At 37.9% G+C, this 23,454-nt stretch overlaps 1 protein-coding gene across 3 annotated transcripts in view; it reads left to right on the top strand.

The window, feature by feature from the left end:
• SOX30 (SRY-box transcription factor 30) overlaps positions 1-8,476 on the top strand; it is a 47,138-nt gene extending 38,662 nt beyond the window's left edge. Inside the window, exons 5-6 of one of the 3 annotated variants that reach the window (XM_073231435.1) lie at positions 2,414-2,464; positions 6,717-8,476. In XM_073231435.1, the coding sequence (XP_073087536.1) occupies positions 2,414-2,464; positions 6,717-7,098 (433 nt within the window). In that variant the 3' untranslated portion in view covers positions 7,099-8,476. The remainder of the gene's footprint in view (positions 1-2,413; positions 2,465-6,716) is intronic. The other 2 variants (XM_037025173.2, XM_037025175.2) reach the window with 2 other exon arrangements.
• The last annotated feature ends 14,978 nt before the right edge of the window (positions 8,477-23,454 follow it).

Raw genomic sequence — 23,454 nt, 5'->3', positions numbered from 1 at the left:
ATTTTTTGAATTATTTTTTTTTTACATGAAGAACATCATGTTTACTAGGCTCTCCCCTACACCAAGTCCCCACCACAAACCCCATTACAGCCACTGTCCATCAGCATAGTAAGATGTTGTAGAATCACTACTTGTCTTCTCTGTGTTGCACAGCCCTCCCCTATCCCCCACCCTCCACATTATACATGCTAATCATAATACCCCCTTTCTTCTTCCCCACCCTTATCTCTACCTACCCTCCCATTTTCCCCAGTCTCTTTCCCTTTGGTAACTGTTAGTCCATTCTTGGGTTCTGTGATTCTGCTGCTGTTTTGTTCCTTCAGTTTTTCCTTTGTTCTTTTACTCCACAGATGAGTGAAATCATTTGGTATTTGTCTTTCTCTGCTTGGCTTATTTCACTGAGCATAATACCCTCTAGCTCCATCCATGTTGTTGCAAATGGTAGGATTTGTTTTCTTCTTATGGATGAATAATATTCCATTGTGTATATGTACCACATCTTCTTTACCCATTCATCTACTGATGGACACTTAGGTTGCTTCCATATCTTGGCTATTGTAAATAGTGCTGCGATAAACATAGGGGTGCATCTGTCTTTTTCAAACTAGAGTGCTGCATTCTTGAGGTAAATTCCTAGAAGTGGAATTCCTGGGTCAAATGGTAAGTCTATTTTGAGCATTTTGAGGAACCTCCATATTGCTTTCCACAATGGTTGAACTAATTTACATTCCCACCAGCAGTGTAGGAGGGTTCCCCTTTCTCCGCAACCTCGCCAACACTTGTTGTTGTTCGTCTTTTGGATGGTAGCCATCCTTACTGGTGTGAGTTGGATATCTCATTGTGGTTTTGATTTGCATTTCTCTTATAACTAGCGATGTGGAGCATCTTTTCATGTGTCTGTTGGCCATCTGAATTTATTCTTTGGAGAACTGTCTGTTCAGCTCCTCTGCCCATTTTTTAATTGGATGATTTGCTTTTTGTTTGTTGAGGTGCATGAGTTCTTTGTATATTTTGGATGTCAACCCTTTATCAGATCTGTCATTTACGAATATATTCTCCCATACTGTAGGGTAACTTTTTGTTCTATTGATGGTGTCCTTTGCTATACAGAAGCTTTTCAGCTTGATGTAGTCCCACTTGCTCATTTTTGCTTTTGTTTTCCATGCCCAGGGAGATATGCTCATGAAGAAATTGCTAATGTTTATGTCCAAGAGATTTTTGCCTATGCTTTTTTCTAAGAGTTTTATGGTTTCATGACTTATATTCAGATCTTTGATCCATTTTGAATTTACTTTTGTATATGGGGTTAGACAGTGATCCAATTTCATTCTCTTACATGTAGCTGTCTAGTTTTGCCAGCACCATCTGTTGAAGAGACTGTCATTTTGCCATTGTATGTCCATGGCTCCTTTATCAAATATTAATTTACCATATTTGTTTGGGTTAATTTCTGGAGTCTCTAATCTGTTCCACTGGTCTGTGGCTCTGTTCTTGTGCCAGTATCAAATTGTCTTGATTACTATGGCTTTGTAGTAGAGCTTGAAGTTGGGGAGTGAGATCCCCCCTACTTTATTCTTCTTTTTCAGGATTGCTTTGGCTATTCGGGGTCTTTGGTGTTTCCATATGAATTTTTGAATTATTTGTTCCAATTCATTGAAGAATGTTGCTGGTAATTTGAGAGGGATTGCATCAAATCTGTATATTGCTTTGGGCAGGATGGCCATTTTGATGATATTAATTCTTCCTAGCCATGAGCATGGGATGAGTTTCCATTTATTAGTGTCCCCTTTAATTTCTCTTAAGAGTGACTTGTTGTTTTCAAAGTATAAGTCTTTCACTTCTTTGGTTAGGTTTATTCCTAGGTATTTTATTCTTTTTGATGCAATGGTGAATGGAATTGTTTTCCTGATTTCTCTTTCTATTGATTCATTGTTAGTGTATAGGAAAGCCACAGATTTCTGTGTGTTAATTTTGTATCCTGCAACTTTGCTGTATTTCGATATCAGTTCCAGTAGTTTTGGAGTGGAGTCTTTAGGGTTTTTTATGTACAGTATCATATCATCTGCAAATAGTGACAGTTTAACTTCTTCTTTACCAATCTGGATTCCTTGTATTTCTTTGTTTTGTCTAATTGCTGTGGCTAGGACCTCCAGTACTATGTTGAATAACAGTGAGGAGAGTGGGCATCCCTGTCTTGTTCCTGATCTCAGAGGAAAGGCTTTCAGCCTCTCGCTGTTCAGTATGATGTTAGCTGTGGGATTATCATAGATGGCCTTTATTATGTTGGGGTACTTGCCCTCTATACCCATTTTGCTGAGAGTTTTTATCATGAATGGATGTTGAATTTTGTCAAATGCTCTTTCAGCATCTATGGAGATGATCATGTGGTTTTTGTCTTTCTTTTTGTTTATAGGATGGATGATGTTGATGGATTTTCGAATGTTGTACCATCCTTGTATCCCAGGTATGAATCTTACTTGGTTGTGGCATATCATCCACTTGATAAATTTTTGAATTCGGTTTGCTAATATTTTATTGAGTATTTTTGCATCTACGTTCATCAGGGATATTGGTCTGTAATTTTCTTTTTTGGTGGGGTCTTTGCTTGGTTTTGGTATTAGGGTGATATTGGCTTCATAGAATGAATTTAGGAGTATTCCCTCCTCTTCTATGTTTTGGAAAACTTTAAGGAGAATGGGTATTATATCTTCTCTGTATGTCTGATAAAATTCCAAGGTAAATCAATCTGGCCCGGGTTTTTTTTTCTTGGGTAGTTTTTTGATTACAGCTTCAATTTCTTTGCTGGTAATTCGTTTGTTTAGATTTTGTGTTTCTTTCTTTGTCAGTCTTGGAAGGTTGTATTTTTCTAGGAAGTTGTCCATTTCTTCTAGGTTTTCCAGCTTCTTAGCATATAGGTTTTCATAGTAGTCTCTAATAATTCTTTGTATTTCTGTTGGGTCTGTCGTGATGTTTCCTTTCTTGTTTCTGATTCTGTTGATGTGTGTTGATTCTCTTTTTCTCTTAATAAGTCTGGTTAGAGGCTTATCTATTTTGTTCATATTCTCAAAGAACCAGCTCTTGGTTTCACTGATTTTTTCTATTGGTTTATTCTTCTCAATTTTATTTATTTCTTCTCTGATCTTTATTATGTCCCTCCTTCTGCTGACTTTAGGCCTCATTTGTTCTTCTTTTTCCAATTTTGATAATTGTGATGTTAGACTATTCATTTGGGTTTGTTCTTCCTTCTTTAAATATGTCTGGATTGCTATATACTTTCCTCTTAAGACTATTTTCGCTGCGTCCCACAAAAGTTGGGGCTTTGTGTTGTTGTTGTCATTAATTTCCATATATTGCTGGATCTCCATTTTAATTTGGTCATTGATCCATTGACTATTTAGAAGCATGTTGTTAAGCCTCCATGTGTTTGTGAGCCTTTTTGCTTTCTTTGTACAATTTATTTCTAGTTTTATACCTTTGTGGTCTGAAAAGTTGGTTGGTAGAATTTCAATCTTTTTGAATTTACTGAGGCTCTTTTTGTGGCCTAGTATGTGGTCTATTCTGGAGAATGTTCCATGTGCACTTGAGAAGAATGTGTACCCTGTTGCTTTTGGTTGTAGAGTTCTATAGATGTCTATTAGGTCCATCTGTTCTAGTGTGTTGTTCAGTGCCTCTGTGTCCTTACTTATTTTCTGTCTGGTGGATCTGTCCTTTGGAGTGAATAGCGTGTTGAAGTCTCCTAAAATGAATGCATTGTATTCTATTTCCTCCTTTAGTTCTGTTAGTATTTGTTTCACATATGCTGGTGCTCCTGTGTTGGGTGCATATATATTTATAATGGTTATATTCTCTTGTTGGACTGAACCCTTTATCATTATATAATGTCCTTCTTTATCTCTTGTTACTTTCTTTGTTTTGAAGTCTATTTTTTCTGATACTAATACTGCAACACCTGCTTTTTTCTCCCTATTGTTTGCATGAAATATCTTTTTCCATCCCTTGACTTTTAGCCTGTGCATGTCTTTGGGTTTGAGGTGAGTCTCTTGTAAGCAGCATATAGGTGGGTCTTGTTTTTTTATCCATTCTGTGCCTCTATGTCTTTTGATTGGTGCATTCAGTCCATTTACATTTAGGGTGATTATCGATAGGTATGTATTTATTGCCATTTCAGGCTTTAGATTCGTGGTTACCAAAGGTTCCAGGTTACTTTCCTTACTATCTAAGAGTCTAACTTAACTCCTTAGTATGCTGTTACAAACACAATCTAAAGGTTCTTTTCTATTTCTCCTTCTTTTTCTTCCTCCTTCATTCTTTATGTATTAGGTATCAAATTCTGTACTTTTTGTCTATCCTTTGATTGACATTGAGGATAGTCAATTAAATTTTGCATTTGCCTCACAATCAGCTGCTCCACCCTCCCTACCGTGGTTTTTTCTCTTCCTCCCGCTGGTGAGCTGGGGTGGGGGAGGGGCTCGGATCCAGCGAAGCCACAGCCCTGGTACCTTACCCAGGTCGCTGAGGTCTGCTCTTTTCTCCAGGTGTGTGCAGGCTGAGCCGTCCTCTTTCCTGTTGCTCTCTCAGGATTAGTTGCGCCACCTATATTTTCTAATTGTATCCAGTTTTAGGAGGAAGCCTCTGTCTCTCCTCTCACGCCGCCATCTTTAATCTTATGTTGAACTTTCAATTTTTATGGATTACATTTTAAAAGATTAAATTTTTTTTATTATGTAAAATATTATATGGTTTCAAAGTGAAAATCATAATAGGAAGTACATTCTGAGAAGTCTAGCTTCTCTTTCTGTCTCCTGGCTTGGACTAGAATACTCACCAGGTTGACTCTGTTATCTGCCTCAGGCTTCTTATCTTTGACAGCGTCATGGCTAATATTATTATTCTGATAATTCTGATTGATGCCTTTCCGACTATACCGGGATATTGAATAGTTATTTTCATCTATGCAACCTTCTGTAATTATCCTTGTCTTAATTGATCTTTTTGTTCTCTGTATTTAACACTAACTTGTTTTTGCCACACCAGTATAGCCATTTAATGCTTATATTATAGACTTTAGCACATGTCTAGAATGTACCTCAATTTTAGATCTTTTTTATTATTAAATTCTACACTAAGCATTGCATAATATTTTGCCTACATCGAATCCTGAAAAAAAGAGTTGGGTGAACTATTTCTAGCTGAAGTGAAGGCTTTGTGGAGAAGGTAGATTTGAGCACCCCCTTGAAGTATCTGTAATTCAGTGGGTGGAGAGATGTGAAGGTGGAAGAGCTACAGGAGGAAACTTCATACTAGCTGGAAGGAGAATGCATTCAGGATATATGTATTAAGTTAAAAATTCCTGAATGAGGATGTGGCAGTAGGAATGGAAACCTGAAACATTTTAGAAACTTTGCTTCATATTTCTGAAATTTAACATGGGCAGGGCCTCAGGCACTTGGAAATGTGGAGATGGGACAGCAAACCACTGGACATACCTTGTATTTTCAAAGACTTTGAGATTCTAGTCTAGTATGCCTTCCATGCGTATGTTTTAAAGGGAAGGAAACAAAGTTAACCTTTTATTTTCTAAGTGTGAGAGCGTGAATGTGAAGACTCAGCTTGCCATGGGTTTTGCCCGAGCGTGGTTATTGGGTTTATGTCACTAGGTGGAGTCTGTGAGACCAGGAAACTTTTGATTGGACTTTTCTATATACCTTTTCCTGTGATTCCTGTTCTGTTCTTTGAAAGTGAGAATGATACTTAAAAGAAAAAAAAAAGACAAATGGGTTTGAATGGCAGAATTTTTAGATTTGCTTCAAGAAAAATTAGTTTGTAAAACAGCAAAATAACCTTTTCACTTGTTCACATTTCTGCCCTCCAAAATTTTTTTGGAGGAGCTCTTTATAAAACCACAGTTTTTATAAATTTTTTTTAAAAAAATGAAGTATAGCTGATATGCATATTATATTAGTTTCAGGTATACAACATAGTGACTCAACAATTATATGCATTATGAAATGCTCACCAAGATAAGTGTAATTACTATCTATCACCATACAAAGTTATTACAGTATCAACAACTACATTCCCTATGCTGTACTTTTCACCCCTGTGACTTACTTATTTTATAATTGCATGTTTGTACCTCTTTATCCCTTTCACTTCTTTCCCCACCCCCTATGGCAACCTCACCTATAGCAACCAGCAGTTTATTCTCTGTAAAGCCACGGTTTAATATCAGTTCTAAATCTTTCTAATAGTAAAAGTGTTTCTAATTTAATATATTATTGAGTGTTAATTAAAAAGGAGGAGCACTAGATTTCAACCCAATTATACATTTTCCCTTCATAAGCTTTCTTTCAAATGCTAGTAAGAACAATTTTGTACTGCACAGCACAACATGTCTTTCCAAATCTCATATGATGTAAGACATCATAAAAGAAAGGCCCAGATAAGCAATTTTTTTAAATTAAGGCTGTCAAAAGGTACGAAGCCCAAGGCAGATAATAGTCAAGCTGGTGAGTATTCTAGTTGCAAGCTTACTTGGCCATTTATGCTGGGACTAAGCAGTAGTAAAAGAGCAGATGAAAACATACTTGCAGCAAGTTATCTTGGGAACTTTCCAGTCCCCAGAAAGGATGCAATTAAACTAGCTCAATTAGTCTGTATGCAAGGCAACATGTGGGAAGGTGTGATCTAATTCCTTTTTTGTCTTTCTGCCACAGCATGTGCCCTTTTAGTCGGCCTCCCTTTGGCTATGGAAATTTTCCAAGTTCAATGCCAGAATGCCTTGGTTATTATGAAGACAGGCGCCAAAAACATGAGGTTGCGTTTTCAACTTTAGAGAAAGAGTATGGTCTTACAGACTACTCGGGTGATCGCCCACACAGGAGAGATTCTCGGAGTTGTGAGAGCGTGCATGGGACCTCTTACTGTCACAGTCACAGCCATGGTGGGGAAGAATACTTTAATCTCATGCCTCAGCTGGATGTTGGAGCTTTTGAGAACGTCTTCACAGTCCCCACATCAACTCCCTCTCGCATCCAGCAAGTCAATGTCACTGACACTGATGAGGAGGAAGAAGAAAAAGTGCTCAGGAATCTATAATTTTAAAACAAATATGCACAGAAAATAAACATTTCTTAAAATATATCTGGGTCAGTTGGTGTGAGAAAAAAAAGCCTCGAATGCTTTGTTAAATTTTCAGCCATGATTTGAGGTGTCAAAACCAAATGCGATTTACACCTTCATAAAATTTTGATTAGTGAAACTGGAGTCCTGATGTTTCATTGTAGGAATATTTAAGATAAATGAAGTAGTTTATTTTTATGGCTGAAATGTGCACGAACATATATTATCATTATGTGGAAAATAACAAATCCCTACAACTACATGTGAAGGGAAAGGGAGTTCATATCTGTCAGGACAAGAGTGGTTTTTATTTCATCTTAATACATTTATTTTTTTTCTTATATGATTTTTGTTTGATGTTTATGTAATACTTATGGATATTGTCAGTTTTTATGTAACAGTTTGAAAACACTTTGATAAGTTTCAGTAGTGAATTGGGATTCAGTTACTAAATTTTCACTAAAAATCGATTATAAGTTGCAGATGCATTTTAATGGCACCTGGATATCTCCTTCAGCTAAATTAGTCATTTCTGTTCCTAAATATTTTCATCATCTTTTTCCATTTGGTTTGCATTGTTCTACATTTGTCATAATTAAATAAACAGAGATAAAATTGTTCTTGTTGGATATTTCCTGTTTGGGGAATAGAAATAAGCAAAATGAGTACTACTTAAATGAGGATGGTGTCCTTACCACATGCAGATATTTATTTTTACTTAATGGTATGTAGAATTGCACAGATGAGATACCATTGAGACTTAAAACTTACAACAAAAGACTTAAATGAGACTTAAAACTGTATCAACAAAAATGTTAGTGCATATATTCTGATATCATTTCCACACTTTTTACATATGTGTACATGTGGCTTAAGCACTCTCCAAAATGGAAGAACTCTTCTAGATTTGGTACAGGCTGCTGTCTTTTAAAGTATGGAGTTCATGTAAGAGCACGTGGAATTTCTTTAAGTCACAATGAGCAAAAAATCCTATTTACAGTGTGACCTCTTAGTAAGTGACCAGATAATGGATGGGGAGAACCTATTAGAACAGGATCAGAACCACCAGAATTGCAATCTTGGTAAAAGAGGCACAAAATAAACTGATGATTGGCAATGGTCACAAACCAATATACTTGTCCCTCAATGATCTGTATAATATATGTAAATTGAAATATTATTACTTAAAAATGCATGAAAACTGTGTATGGAAACCTGTTCTGAGCTTCCAGCTTATTGTATTAAATCTGTTTGTCCATTAAGCTAAGGTTGTTAATGTAATACATTTCATCCACACAATACTCAATTGTACTTAATATTTCCTTTTACCAATAAAAACTTTATTTTAATTATTTCTGTACTTCATTACTCTGTGTAATGTCATTTCAATGTGGTTAAAGAGAAAAATTTGAATTTCTTGGTGGAGAGCAGGCATGTAACTTCACACGGCAACTAAAATGACATTCAGTTGTCTTCACATTTGATTTCCACACCATGAAGGAAAAATACACGTGACAGTTTGACTCACTTTACCCCATCTTGTTTTAAAAACATCTTAGTTACTAAACTAGGTTTTGATCATACACCTTATTCTTATAGACAAATTGGTTGGGGAATCCCTGTGTAACGCAGTGGGATGATATAGAGCATAGCTTAGTGTTTCCTAACTACGTGTCTTGAGACTAGCCCTGCACCAGTCTTCTTCTTATGACTTTTGAGGCTGGGAAACTCTTTTCATCTTCTTTCTCTTCCTCAGTGCTGGAATCAGAAGTCAGGAGGTTAGGTTGTTTCCAGATCCACAGTATAATTTGGACTGGGAAATATGGGTAGCTCTTACGTGGCAAAGTACCAAGTGCAGATAAGCATGCTTAGTCACAAATGTCCACATCTGCTCATTTATAGCTTTTCAAACCACTGTTAGTTCTGATTAAAGATTTACTGACTAAACATAGCCCTGCCCAAATGGCACTAATTCATTTTCCTCTCCAAGTCATCAAATGAAATTCTCTAAGCTTGAAGCCACCACACTTTCTAATATGTCTCATTGCCTTGTTTGTTCTTATTATAAATTGGAGATGATAATATAATGAGAATAGGCTCATTTAACAGTGTGTTGAAATGTCAATATGTTTAGCATGTCAATTGTTACCTGCTTTGGACAAAGCTACATTGGTTACTTGCAAATAAAACTGTTTTCAGTGCAAATAGATTTAGTTCCAACTTTCAAGTAGCTGAGTTATCAAATTTAGGAAGACAAAAGCAGTGTTTCTCTAAGTGTATTAGTTAGAACCCAAGCCTTTATATATTCTGACAACATTTGGTCAAATAAGTTTCGGAAACATGCCATGCCCCCAGCTGGGAGCATGTGAGTGCCCACCATCACTGTTAAAGGTTCTCAAAAGCCTGGAAGTGGAGAAACATGAACTCCTTTTATCTCTGTCCCCCCCAAACTTATTGAACTTGAGACAATGTTTAGTAATAACATCTCACAGAATCTACTTTGTAAAATGCTAATACAGTTACAGGTGGTGGCTTCAGTTTTCAATTGTTGACTTCACATATGGCTTTCTGAATTAATCACCTTAAATCCTTTACTGAGAGAAGGCAGTGGCTAAATTGTTTTTTTTCTGCATGAAGTATCTGATGGTCCTAAAGGATTGAAGACCTGAAATTTACAGTTTTTGTAAGTTGCTGTTATTTGCTACACTGGATTTTTTAATGAAAGTTGATATTGCACCCGAGAAGTTAAGTGGGCAAAACTGCTGAATTCCCATAGAAATCTATTTTTCATAGTATAAACCAGCTGTCAGTAGGATTATTCATCAGCCAAGAGTATAAACTACTTTTGGAAGTTGTAGCTTGGTACTGATTTTGAAATAAAAATCTGGGGATTCTTTACACTACTTGCAATATTTTAAAGTATAATTTTGATGTGGGCAAGGTAATTCTGAAAAATTTCTCTCCTACATTTTGGAACAGACTGCTGAAGCACTTCCTTTTTTTAGCTTTCTGAATCATCTTACTGCTTAGGATTTTAGAGAAATTCCAAAGGCTTCAGAACAAAACTATTTTTCTGAAAACAGAAGTAGAAAGAGCTACTTTCTAATTCTACTTGACAAATTCCACATCTTCCAGACAGATTTACCCTTTATCTCTACATTTGGCATTCTGCTTAACCCAATCTTACCTGTCCCCTTCCTGATGAGTTTAACATACACAAATCTCTAGTGAACTTTTTACCATGGGATGAAGGCTTATAGGAAAAGTGAGAATGTAGGGGTTTGCTACATCCTAAGATCTCTGGCTCCTTCTCTGAAACCACTTCAGGGAAATCTTTTATTTCTAAAAATAACTGACAGCATCTTAATTTTTTGCCTATGCTCCCTGGGACATTATCTGTGAGGCTGACAGTCCCATCCTAGAGAATGTCTTTAAGCTGTATGCAGTCACATAGGTCATAGGCAATGGAAAGGTGTAGGGTGACCAACTGTCCCACTTTGCCCAGTCTTAGGGGCAGGGAATCCCAGAACTTGCAGTGCCAACACTGAAAAATTCCTAGGCAAACCAAGGCAGGCTGGTCACCTCAATGAATAAATCAAGTATAGAATCATCCTGAGGGCTGGCTTCTTGCCGACTGTACTATCCAGGTAGTGTTTGAAATGATGACGCTTTACTCACAAAGGCAGATTATAGCTGAGCTTGGGTTGGGCCTATTAGAAAGGCATAGAGAAGTTACAGGATGTGTGGGGACTGTAAGAGAATTGGAGATACGCAGCTCTTAATACCTGAGATGCTTAATACCTGAGATGCTTTTATCAGACAGCCTCAACTTTAGATGGGAGACTAAAAGAAAAATAATCAAAGCTGTGCCCTTTAGAGGTATTTCACTTTATATAGAGAAAGCATTTTTGTTTTACTATAGAGTCGTTGTTTTAAAGTTTCCTACCATTTCCTGAACAACAGTAGAGGAATACTGGCCATAATTTTTAGCCCAACTGAAAGCTGGACAGCTTTTGGCACAGATAATGTCCCAACTCTATACGTTTTAGGTGTTTCTGAGACACTAGCTATTGGCAGTGTTTTTAAAATATGGTCGGTGCACCACTTCCAACAGAATGGCCTGGGGTGCTTGTTAAAACTGAAGCATTCTTCAGACTTAAATTAATAGAATCACAATCTCTGTGACTAGAGTCTGGAAATTGCATTTTTAATAAGCTGCCCAGGTGATTCTTAAGCACTCCTTCCTGCTTTTGTCAACAAGTAAAGTTTGCAAGACATTTCAAATTTTATTTGCTATAAAAACAGTATAACAATATAGTATTTCTTCAGAGAAGAAAAAGCCTTTAATCCATCCAGTAATTATTTTTATTTTATGATCTTCTAATAGTTGTCCATATATACACACCTTTTTCACATAATTACAATCATAACATATGCCCAATTTTGTATATACATAGCTGTGCATTTCCTTAACATTTTATATGAGCTGTTTTTTCATACGCTACAGCTTCGTAATTGATCACTTTTCATGTTTGCACAATATTGCTTCAGGCAGATGTGCCATAATTAATCATATGAAAGGGTTAAAATTGTAGTTTTTTCCAAATTGGTTTCAGTAATTTGTCCTAGTTCAATGACGAGATTTTAGAGTGAGTTCTCTTACCAACCAGAAAGAAGAGGGTATCTCTGAGCAGCCATTATTCCAGTGACATGATGGGTTTTGATATCATTTTAGAGATCTTTTAGATCTGAGCACTGAATGGCTAGGGCAGGTAGTTTGTTCTAGGTGGAGTCTGGGTCACAATATGAAAGATAATAAACAGAGTTATGGAGAGAAAAGTGCTGCATGGTGTGTCCCTTCTTGCCAAAGAGGGCCTAGAAAGGGAGACTTAAGACTTAAGGGGAACTTCTGGAAAAGTACCCTTAAAGAAAGAAGTTATGCCCTTCTTTGCCCCTTTGTCCTTCCTTGGTCAGGAATATAGATGTGATGGCTGGAATCTGAGCAACCATATTGGACTACATAGGTCTCACGTTGAGGACTGTAGAAAAACAGGAGAGGAGTCTAATACTAGCATGGGATTACTTTCAATACTTTTATATGAGAGAAATTAATTTCTATTTATTTTAATCCACTCTATTTTGTGTGTCTTATTAATGCAATGGAATTAAATTCTAACTCATCCAGAATTTTTCCCTTCCAGAAAGTTTTCCCTGACTCCCAGAGACTAAATCAATTCCTGCTTTATATACCCACAGGACCTTCATTTATATCTCTTCCTATACTGTAAACTCCTTGAGGGACAGCCAGGGCCAATATCCTAGAAACCAGAAAAATAAACATAGTGGTTAGCAGAATAACAGGCACAGCCCTGTATTCTCTACCTCAGTGGCTAATGGAATTTATAGGCTGGCTGATAAGCAGCCCATGTCTGACTGCCCATAAGCATTAGCACAGAACTTCAAAACAAAACAAAACAATACCCCGGACCTCTAGAATTTGAATATTTCAGGATGGGAACCGGTAGTCTATGTCTTTTAAACTCTCCCCACATGATTCTGAAGCCCACCAGGCAATGATTAACAAATTGACACCTGGATATCCCATAGGATAGCATCAGGATTTTCCTCCCACCAAAGTCTCTTTCTTTCTTGTCTCTTTCATCATCATGTCACTTTAAGAGCCAATAGTTCAATGTCTTTCCAAACTCAAATTAATGTAATTGCTGAACTGTCTTTGAGATTGAATCCCAACAAATAGATAAAGCGGTGTTAAACAGGAGGGTTTTTATACTACTAATAAATACAAGCATAGAAATCATTTTGTGTTTTCAAAGCACTTAGCACCATGAAATTATTTTGTTTCCTTTTCTATTTTCTCCCCACCAGCCCACTGCTAGAAGGTCCAAGAGAAGGAAAACATTGTTTTTCTTGCTTGATCCATGATGCTTAATACCTAGCACTGTGCTTGCAATGTATTACATGTTCAGTAAATATTTGTCGGATTAATTGATAGAAGCTTTGCTTTGTTGTGCACCAACTATGTATCACTCTATCTGGTATTTTATGTAATTATCTCACTCAATCCTTCTAACAAGTGTGTACATAGGTATTCTCATCTTTATTTAACCAGTGAAAAAACTGAAGACTTAAAGAAGTGAAGTGACTTATCCAAGGCCACCCAGCAAGTGAGCAGAAAAGATGACAGTTACACTCAAGTTTCTCTGCCTCCAACTCAGACTCCTTTCTGCTTCACCATGTTGCCCTTACTAACAAACAATGGTAGGGTAAAATCCACCATAACTGGAACTTTCTTCCATCAGATACAGAAACCTGAGCTGGTTTAGGATGGAAGAAAACATGACAGGAAGCTGCAAATTTAAATGGGCCATCAACTCATCCCTAATGTTGTCACTACCTTCCAGAACATAACTAGCTGCCTGCATTTTCCCTCTATTTGTGACCACCACCGACCACCTATATCTTAGGGCATCCTTTGTAACCACATGATTCTGGTGTGGGTGATCACAGTGATGTGCCCAAGGGGTGGATGATCTTTTCAGCAGGCCAGAGCCTTCACAAGGACTTTGCTGAGCGGACATGGTGGAGCAACGGTGCTTTCCTCATAGAAGATGATTCTCTAGGAATGTGACTTTGGATCTGCCCATGGCCATGTTCTTTTTGTTTTGGGTAAAGCCCATCATTGGTAGGAACGAATGACACCAACACAGAAGCAGAGACAGAAAGACATAGAGATAACACAGACAATGAGTCTTTCATTCCACTTGCTAGAGCTCAACTACACCTACACTGGTCCTAGCTAATTCAAGCTTTTTTATTTTGCTGTGGTAGTAGGTTTTATTTCTTGAAAATTAGTCTGGACAAGCATAGGGACATATAAGAAGGCCACTTTATGTGGTCCAAGGAGCCAGCCAACTTCTTGGCACCCAGTGAATACTCTTCACATTGTGCATCTTTCACTTCCAGTGATGCTGTATAGTATAGTATTTAAGAATTTCTATCCATTTTGGGATCAGGCATAACTGTGAAAGAGTTCTGGCTCCATTACTTTGGAGCTATGTGACATCAAACAAGTAAATTCACCTCTCTGAACCTCAGTTCTCCTTTCTGAACAATACAAATAATAATTATACATACTTCACAGGCTTGTTGTAGAGGTTTAATGATTATACATAGTGTTGGGTGCATATTATGAGCAGTAGTTGTGTACTGATATTTCCCTTTTGTGTTTTTAGCAACAACACACAAAATGCTCTTCCCACTCTTTTTTATAATGTCTGTGGGACACACATTTAGAATCTTCCTAGTTGCTAGAACAAGGCTAACCTTGAAAAAAATGATTGGGAGGGAAATTAATTTGTCTTATTCAGGTGTCCACCTGCTCCAGTGTTTGGCTTCTCTCTTAAGATATGATGGTACAAATGTTTGGAGGGTACTAGCCACTGTCACCTCCTCACATCTGTCTAAAACCTTTCAGAACACGTTGCTTTATCCGTTGAGTTTCATGAAAAACATAAGTGACAAGGAAAGAAAGAAAGACCCAGAGAGGAGCCACTGACTCGTGCCACCTCAAGCAGCTCCTCCTTGTTGGAAGAACAGAACTAAGGTCTGCCAGGGGAAGAGTTCGATTTTGTGCAGAGATAAAATACAGAAACTGGTAGTTATGAAGTATTCAAACATTTTCTTAAAATGCCTTAAAGTAAATCTGAGTTTCTTGGTTCTAAATTTCTTTTCACAACAAATTATACTCTTTGTAATGAGTTAGAAAAACACAGAAAAGCCTCATAGCCTATCACCTGAAGGCATGATCATTCTATAACTTTTTCTGTACAGTTCTGCATAATCTTGTTCTAATTATCAGTAGATTTATTGTTATTTTCTGTTTGTAAGAGAAATAATGATTATTGTAAAAAATTCTTAGTAGTGGACATAATAAAAAATATAAATCATTGTAATTCAGTCATTCAGAATTAATCATAGTTCATTAATCACTCTGGTTCATAAAATTTTTGCAGACTTTCCACATGTATACTCACATAGTTATAAAAATGAAATCATAGAGGGACTTAAGATACAACCCCCTTTAGACTCTCTTTCTCTTTATGTAGTATGTCATAAACGCTTTTCTATGACACTAGGTTTTCCTCTATAACATGATTTTTTAAAACTTTTTATTATGAAAATTTCAAACTATATAAAAACTTCTATACCTATCACCCAACATTTACCAATTTTATACTCCCAGCTTCCTACACTCAATGGAATTTTTCAAAGCAAATTGCAAAATTTTATCACTTTAGTACGTATCTCTACATAAACATTTCAGTATACATCTCTAAGATTAGGATTCTTAAAAAGCAACCAAAAATTACAGTCATTCATTAGTATCATCAAATATAACCAGTGTTCAACTTTCCCAATTGTTTCACAAATAATTTTTTGTTGTTATTGTTGCAATTAAGATGTTCAAATCAGGATTCAAGCAAAATCTCCTCATTACATTTGGTTCAGACATATCCTCTCTCTTTCTCTATATGTTCCTATTTGGTCTTTTTTCTTTTTTTTAGTATTATTTGTTGTTAAAGAAGAAATTAGGTTTGTTTTGTAGAGTACTTACATTCTGAATTTTGCTGACTGCATCCAGTTGATGTTATTTAACATGTTCCTGTGTCCCCTAAATTTCCTATAAATTGGTAGTTAGATGTAGAGGCTTGATTAGAATATTTCCTAGATGGTAGGTTATACTTCCACCAGGAAGTACTAGTCTAGAATACAACTTTTAATGGTTTACTTGTATAGATAGATAATAAAGTCTTTTTATCCAATCCCTTACTATTGGAATTTAAATTGTTTCTGACATGCATTGTGATTACCAACATTTAGACAACATGTTTATAGAAAAAACAAATTCTTTTCTTTAGAACAGATTACTATAAGTAAATGAAGAGCCAGAGCTCAAAAAGTATGACCTCTGAAAAAATTCCAAGGAGTTAAACTTTCCAAGAGGTTCTCCTGGTTACTCTGAGGTAGGCCAGAGCATGAAGGCTGGTTGGGTCTGAGGATTAATGAGAGGATATTTCACCCTAGTGAGATTGTTCTCACTTTGATTTACTGTGTCCTATGCCAGCCAGCAGGGAAACGTCTTCACATAGAATCAGGGGTCCGTGATGGCAGATGCAGCTGCCCTTCACCCCCATGCCAGGGCTTCCTTCTTCTCAGGGAGGGTTCCACACATCTTAGGCTTAGCATGCAGAGGAGCCCGTGATGGACTCATTCCTTGGGATCATTTGTTAGGTATATAATGCCCAGATTCTGGGTTCTATGACTATCTGTGACCCCACAGATACTTAGCTTAGTTACTCCCACATGATAACTTATCTGTCATTGGGCCTGGTCAGGGTGTCAGTATAGCAGGCTGGCCCAAGGCTCCTCCACAACTTTTTTTTTTTTTTTTTTTTTTTTTGTGAGCCAGTTAAAATTTTATTATTTGTTAAACGTTACAGTAAAAGTAACAGACAAGTTTGGGTGTAGGGGAACCCTGAGATGAAATATAACCAAGAAATGCAGAGGATGAGCAATCATAAGTAGATGAGGTCAGAGGTAGAGTTTAGATAGGACATGATTTCAGTCTGGGGGAAGTCAGGAAAGGATTTCTGCTCAGACAGCGATATTACAGCAGAGACCTCATGAATAAGAGCTGGGTATAGCCCTTCCCTGATGGAAAAAGGAGCTGGATGGCAGGTAAAGATGTATACACAAACTGTACAAGAAACAAATAAACTCTATTTGTTTAAAAATACAAATGGCAGAAAGCTGCAAGGTAGCCCAGGTCCACAACTTTTGATGGGAATCAAGATGTTTGAGTCATTCCAAAAATCCCTAGAAGCTGAATTTTTCAATAGAAGTTCAAGTAGCCCCTTCTCCATTCTCTGGTTTGATGGAAGAGGGAAGGAGGTGAAACCTCTCCTACCTCCAGCCTGGGTGTTGAACTCTCTCATGTAATGATGCAAGCCTGTGACAGGCGAGGCTAAGGCAGATCAACTTCTGACTCCCCTTGGCCTGAGAAGAAAGTCCACAGCACTGACAAATACAGAAGCATTTCGCATTTGCAAATTATCTTACTGGAAAGGCAGTGTGACCCAACAGGTGCCTTTATGGAGCTGGGTAGAAGCAACTTGAGCATAGGTCCTATGCTTTCGATGCCCCAGTCTTGAGCAGGACTATACCTTGCAAGAAAAGGGTAGATGTTGAAAAAGATTTGGAAGTAGGAAAAGATGCATAATATAAATGAAAATGATAATAGAGGTTACTGATTCAGAATACTGAATTCTGCTGCCCTGAGCAACTCTGGAGTCAGCCTTTGTAACAGTCCAGCCTTGGTTAGCTTATCAATCCTGGACGAATAAAAGCCCCAGGATCTACCCACTCCATCAAAAACAAGTCTGAACAAGCCTGGCACTGTCCATCAAATAACGAGGCGTTTTGATGGTTCAGTTCTGACCACCAGCCAAATGTAAATCGAGATCTCCAAGTCATCCATCATGCTTTAGCCATGCGTGAGGTTAATGCTCTGTCTTTTAGAAGCACACAAAGGACCATTTGAGTAGGAAAGTCCCACAAATCCTGCTGAAACACACAGCCCACATTCGAATCATCTTTCTGAACAGAGTCTTGGTTTGGAAGGCACAGCTGTTGCTGAGATCCCTGAATACAGCCTGCTGTTCTCTGTGGGCGCTAGGGTAGATTAGCGTGGTTAACTTGAGATGCATTAAAGCCCTCTGGACTGCTCCTTCCTCCAAATAGCCAAGCTGGTGAGGGCCAGATGCTGATGTTTGCTGAAGTATCCATGTCTACTTGACAGTGGGCAAAACTGGGTGCTAGCTGAAATTGTTGTATGACTTTCAGAATGTCAACAACCCTCTAGGGAGCCTGGTTCCATTGAGTCAAGACAGGAATAGGCTCTACTTCATACTGCAAAGTGTCCTTGGGAACAAACACTCATCACCTCTGCATTCTGGGAGGATGATGATTAGAAGATGTGGACTCTCTGACTCAACCCCCAGAAGTGTGGATTTTAGAGAATTCCATGAAACATGAGACAAAGACCAAGGACAAAGTTGGAGTCAGGTTTATGCCTCTAGCAGCTGTGGTTTTCACATTGTTTCAGATTGAAGAGCTTGAAACAACAGCTGCAGATTTATTCCTTGATCTTGGGATGGGAAGCGATGGGTGCAAATACAATGGAGACACAAATGCCATGACTATTTTTTTCCTTTAATAAATCCCAAGTCATGTGTGGATTTTGTGAAATAAATTGGAAAGTAAGTGCTCTGGTACAACCTAATCAAAATGAATACATGGAGTTATGTATCCCCAACCCCTGTGGCTTTCCAAATTCAGATTAATATTTTTGCTTGAGAATGACCCAGACTCATAGACTTCTGAGAGACCTGACAGCATCTGGTCTATGTATAGGAGCTGCATGGTCCACTTCGTCATTTCTCATTCTCATGTCCATGACAGGCATTGTTGGTTACCGAGCTCTAGCCATCTTTTATACCTTCCTTCTCATCTCAGTGATCCAGGCCCTCTCTAGTGATCATATGGAGTTGATGCTTAAGATAAAAGTCATTTGCCATCCATGATCTGGCCAAACTCATGCATTTCACAGACTGAAGACTGAAGACCAGGAAGGGGAAGAACCTGCTCAAAGTCATGCAGTGAATCAGTGTATTTGTAGAAAGCTAAATAAAGGGTTTGAAATTCTCAAATATGTTAAGTAAATAGTGGGTCACTGCTTACTTATCTATTGTTTGTGCTCTGTTTTTTCTTTCTGTTTTCTAGATTGATTCAAATGTTTTCCGATTTTTTTTCCAATTAAAAAGCAAAACATCTCTATAGAAATACAAATAGTGAAACAAGAAACTCCACTGAAAACACTGCCCACACATAAAACCATTGTGTTCAAGGTCTATACACCTTTTCTCTATGTATGTATACAGACATCTACATAGCTGAATTTTTATATAGGAGTAAACTAAGTTTCCTTTTCAGAGTTCCTGATCACAAGAAATTCTTAATAAAAACACTACTTCAGACCATGCCTTTGAAATTGATCCATATTATACATATTGTTTTGTGATCTGCTTTGTGTAAATGTTCATTAGTTGTAATGTCTAAATATGCACTGAGTTTCTGTTGTTACACATTTAGACTGTTATCAAAATTTTGCTACACTAGGTAATATCCAGGCTGAAACTTTGCTCTCAGGTTTAATTGTTTTCTTCAAGGGCAAACAGTTTTGAAGGCTTCTGACACACATGGACAAATTGCTCTCCAGCAGAGCCCAAAGCAGGGGCTGGTAGTTTCTGAAAGACTGAAGTCATGTTTTTTAGCTTCACCAAAACAAGCTCTCATTATTTGTGGTTCTTTTATTCTCTCATATGCTTTGTGTACCCAGATAGAGTGTAGAATTCCTAAAGGCAAAACAACCCTCTTGTAGTCCCCTTGGTGAGAGGCATGACTGAACAGATAATAATAATAATGAATTAACATTTACTGAACATTTACTAAATGCCAGATACCAGGCATTAGCTCATAGGGTTCACAACAACCCATTTTGTAGGAAAAGCTCAGAAAGGTTGAGCAACTTGCCTGATAACACACAGGGAACCAATCCCAGGTAAGTGGGGCAAGAGCCTACATACCAGCCCCTTTGCCCTGTTGCCGCCATGTAGTCACTACAAACACATATCTGTACATTGTTAATTAATTGATTATTTTCCTTTGGTAGGACAGACCTGAGCAACCAGAAGGGAGAAGCCATAAACATGGGCTGAAAGTGCTCTCTTAGTTCTCCCCCTCAGTCCTTCCTGGAATAGCCCCAGTGGATTTCAGCAACGTTAAGCTGGGTTTGAGGGTATGACCCGAGGTAGTATTTTTATTAAGGATTTCTTATGACTGAGAACTCTAAGGAGGCACTCGAATTATCCCATATAAAAATAAAGCCATCTAAGATTATCGGTGGCATTTCCTTTTTATAATGTTTGGCACTAATAATAGCCCCAAACTCCTCAATCCAACTTTCCAGCTATTTAAAAGAACAGTGCATATGAGCATGTCTGAACGCTTGTGACTGGAAGGATTTATTCCATTCAGTGTTTCATGTAGCTTCCCTGAAGGAGGTGAAGGGCTCAGGAGTGGACAGCCGTTCAGAGGCTCCATGCTGCCTGGGGAACTGGTGAGGCGCCCTGGCAACTGAGTGGGAGCCAGAGAGGGGAGCCTACGGAAGTGAGGAGGCGGTGTGACGCAGGAGGAGGAGAGGGACCAGGATGGGTTCTTTTACGGAGAACTCAGAATTAAGTCAGAATTAAGTCTGCCCTAGGCCCCAGGCCCCCTTCTCCATATTGTTGTCCTTTGGGCAGCCCTGTCTGACAGGGAACCTGAGGGGGCACTGCACCTTCTAAGAGCATGAAAGATGCTGGTGAAGTGGACAGTGATTTTATAGACTAACTTGCTCCCTGGTGGTTTCCTGCCCTTGTCTCCTTCCATGTCTTCCACAGCATGTGTGCCCATGGAGGCCCTCTCCCTGCCGCAGCACCTGTGGGACAATTCACCATGTTTCAAGGCAACTTTCTAAAAAAAAAAAAAGTGATAATTTTTGGATGCATAATTCAAATATAATAATATGGACCAATTTTAAGTTTACATACAGCTGGGCAAATTTTGACAAATGTGTGTACCCATACAACCACCACCACAATCAAGATTTAGAACACTTTCGTTACCTTGAAGCATCCTTCCCTGCCCCTTCCAACCACCTCTCCCCGCCCAGCCCCAAATCCTTCACCGCCACAAGACACTTCCTGTCAGTACAGCTTATGTAACTGCCTTTTCAAGAATTTCATATACATTGAATTATAGAGTATATTTAGTATATTCATACTCTGTGAATTATAGAGTTTTTTGTTTCTGCATTCCCTCACTCCCCATAAAGTTTCTGAGAGTCGTCATTGTTTTTGCATATATTAATAGCTCCTTTTCACTGTTGAGTAATATATTACTGTTGGCTGTACCACAGTCTGCCTAGCCATTTGAGTGTTCTAGTAGTTGTGCATGTAGTTGTGCACTTCGTTCGTGTCAAAATCTTTTTTTGGGCATATGTGTTCATTTCTCTTGGACAAATACCTAGGGGAATTGCTGGGTCATAGAATAAGCGTTATGTTTAACTTAATCAGAAACGGCCATACTGTTATCCAGAGTAGAACTCTCAGAGTTCCAGTTGCTTCACATCCTTACCAATACTTGGCAGTGGCAGTAAGTTCCGTCATTATCTATGGCGTAAAGTAGCATCACGTAGTGGTTTTAGTTTGCATTTCCCTGATAACTAATCTTGTTGAACATCTTTTCATATGATTGTTGGACATTCACGTATCATCTTTTTTGAAGGGTCTGTTCAAATCTTCAGCCTATGTTTTTGTTGTTTTTTTTTTTTAAACCGAGTTACCTTCTTTATCTTGAATTGTCAGTTCTTCATATATTCTGGTTACAAGTCCTTTATCTGATATTTGTGTTGCAAATACATTCTTTCAGATTGTGGCTTGCTGTTTCAGTTTCTTAATAGTGTCTTTTGAAAGGCAGGTTTTACAAATTTTGATAAAGTCTACTTTGTCAGTTTTTTCTTATGGTTTATGCTTTTGTATCTTTATGAAATCTTTGCCTACCTCAGAGTTACAGAAATTTGTAGTTTTAGCTTTTACTTTTAGCTCTGTGATCAAGGTAATTTTTACATATAATGTGAAGTAAAGGTCAAGGTTCCTCTTTTTATATACGGATATCCAGTTGTTGCAGTAGCATTTATTGAAAAGATCAATTTTTCTCATTGAACCCCCCTCATTTTTATGTCAAAAATCTACTAATCATAAAAGTAAAAAGTTTACTTCTGATTCTGATACTCAATACCTTCATGACCTTAGAGAGAAGAGAGATAAGAGTAAACACTAGAAACATGACTGCTTTTTTTTTTTGGTGATAATAACAATAGCTAATATTTAGTGAGAGCTTATTGTGTTAGATGCTGTGCTAAACAATACAAATTAACATTTAACATATGTGCTGGAGCATATAGAAACATGACTGATTTTCTCTCATCTTTCCTTCTCTCCTGAGGCTCTCTGAGGCTCCATTATAAGATAGGATAATAGTACCTACTTCTAGGGCACTTTTTTTTCCTTCAAAAAATATTTATAAAAGATATGTGTCTTTGGTACAGTAGGTCCTCCATAGCTGTGGACTGGGACTATATCTGGTCTGAATATGAAAATCAATTATATTAACAAAGCTATTTTCCATTTGCAAAGCAATTTTGAGTAATTATTCAGTATGAGCCTGTCCTCTTCTTCCATCTCAGGTTGTAAGACCCCTGAGAGAAAGAACTGTGAGATCGTCATGCTTACACTTCATTTATACTCAATAGAAGTTAGAGGTGAACTGTAAAATTTGCTGAAGGGTAGAGACTGTGTTTGCTTTTCTTTGAATTCTCTCCCAGTATCTAGACAGTGTCTGCTACATATACTAGATACTCACTGGTAGTGTGATTTCATTTAGTGGGACAAGAATTTATCTAAGTACTTCTTGAAATTAGTCATGTTCCCAGTCTTTTCTCTCATCTCTACTCCCTCGGCAGAGATCTCATGGGTTCTGAGCCATCTTTGATGAGCAACCCATGACTCCTGTCTCCTACCCACTGCCTGGCTTGCTTCAATCCCCCCTCGTGTTTCCAACACCCTCACACTCCATATGTTTAAAATGACATTCATCAGCAGTATCTGAATCAAAGCTCTTTTGGTTGCAAGAAGAAGAAGCTCACTCAAATCAGCTCAAGTAAAAAGAATGTTTATTGAAAGGCTTCAGGGAGAATCCCACACTAACAAGGGTGGGGGGACAGGGGAGCTTGCAGGAGAGCGTGCTTGACTCCGGTGACCAAGGACAGCAAGAGCATCTGACATGTCTGGTTGTATTTGAACAAGTGAACCCGGTGTGAGAGGTCTTTTCCAGTAGATGAAACAGCTTGGATAAGGGCCAATAAAATAGGAATGAGCTACTTTATCCCAAATACTGCCTGGCACTCTGGTTATTTGGGAATCCAACTCATCTTCCCAACTGGCTTCTGAATATGACCGTGATCTTTCATTTCGTCATATTGCTTTAGAACAAAATAATAAGAATCATCACCATCATCATCATCATTATTACCACCACACTATTTTTTCTGCACTTAATGATGTGCGATGCACAGTGCTAAATTCTTCTCCA

Source organism: Manis javanica, chromosome 1 (genome assembly GCF_040802235.1).
Source record: "Manis javanica isolate MJ-LG chromosome 1, MJ_LKY, whole genome shotgun sequence".
Taxonomy (NCBI): Eukaryota; Metazoa; Chordata; class Mammalia; order Pholidota; family Manidae; genus Manis; species Manis javanica.
This window is presented reverse-complemented; position numbering and strand designations above follow the sequence as displayed.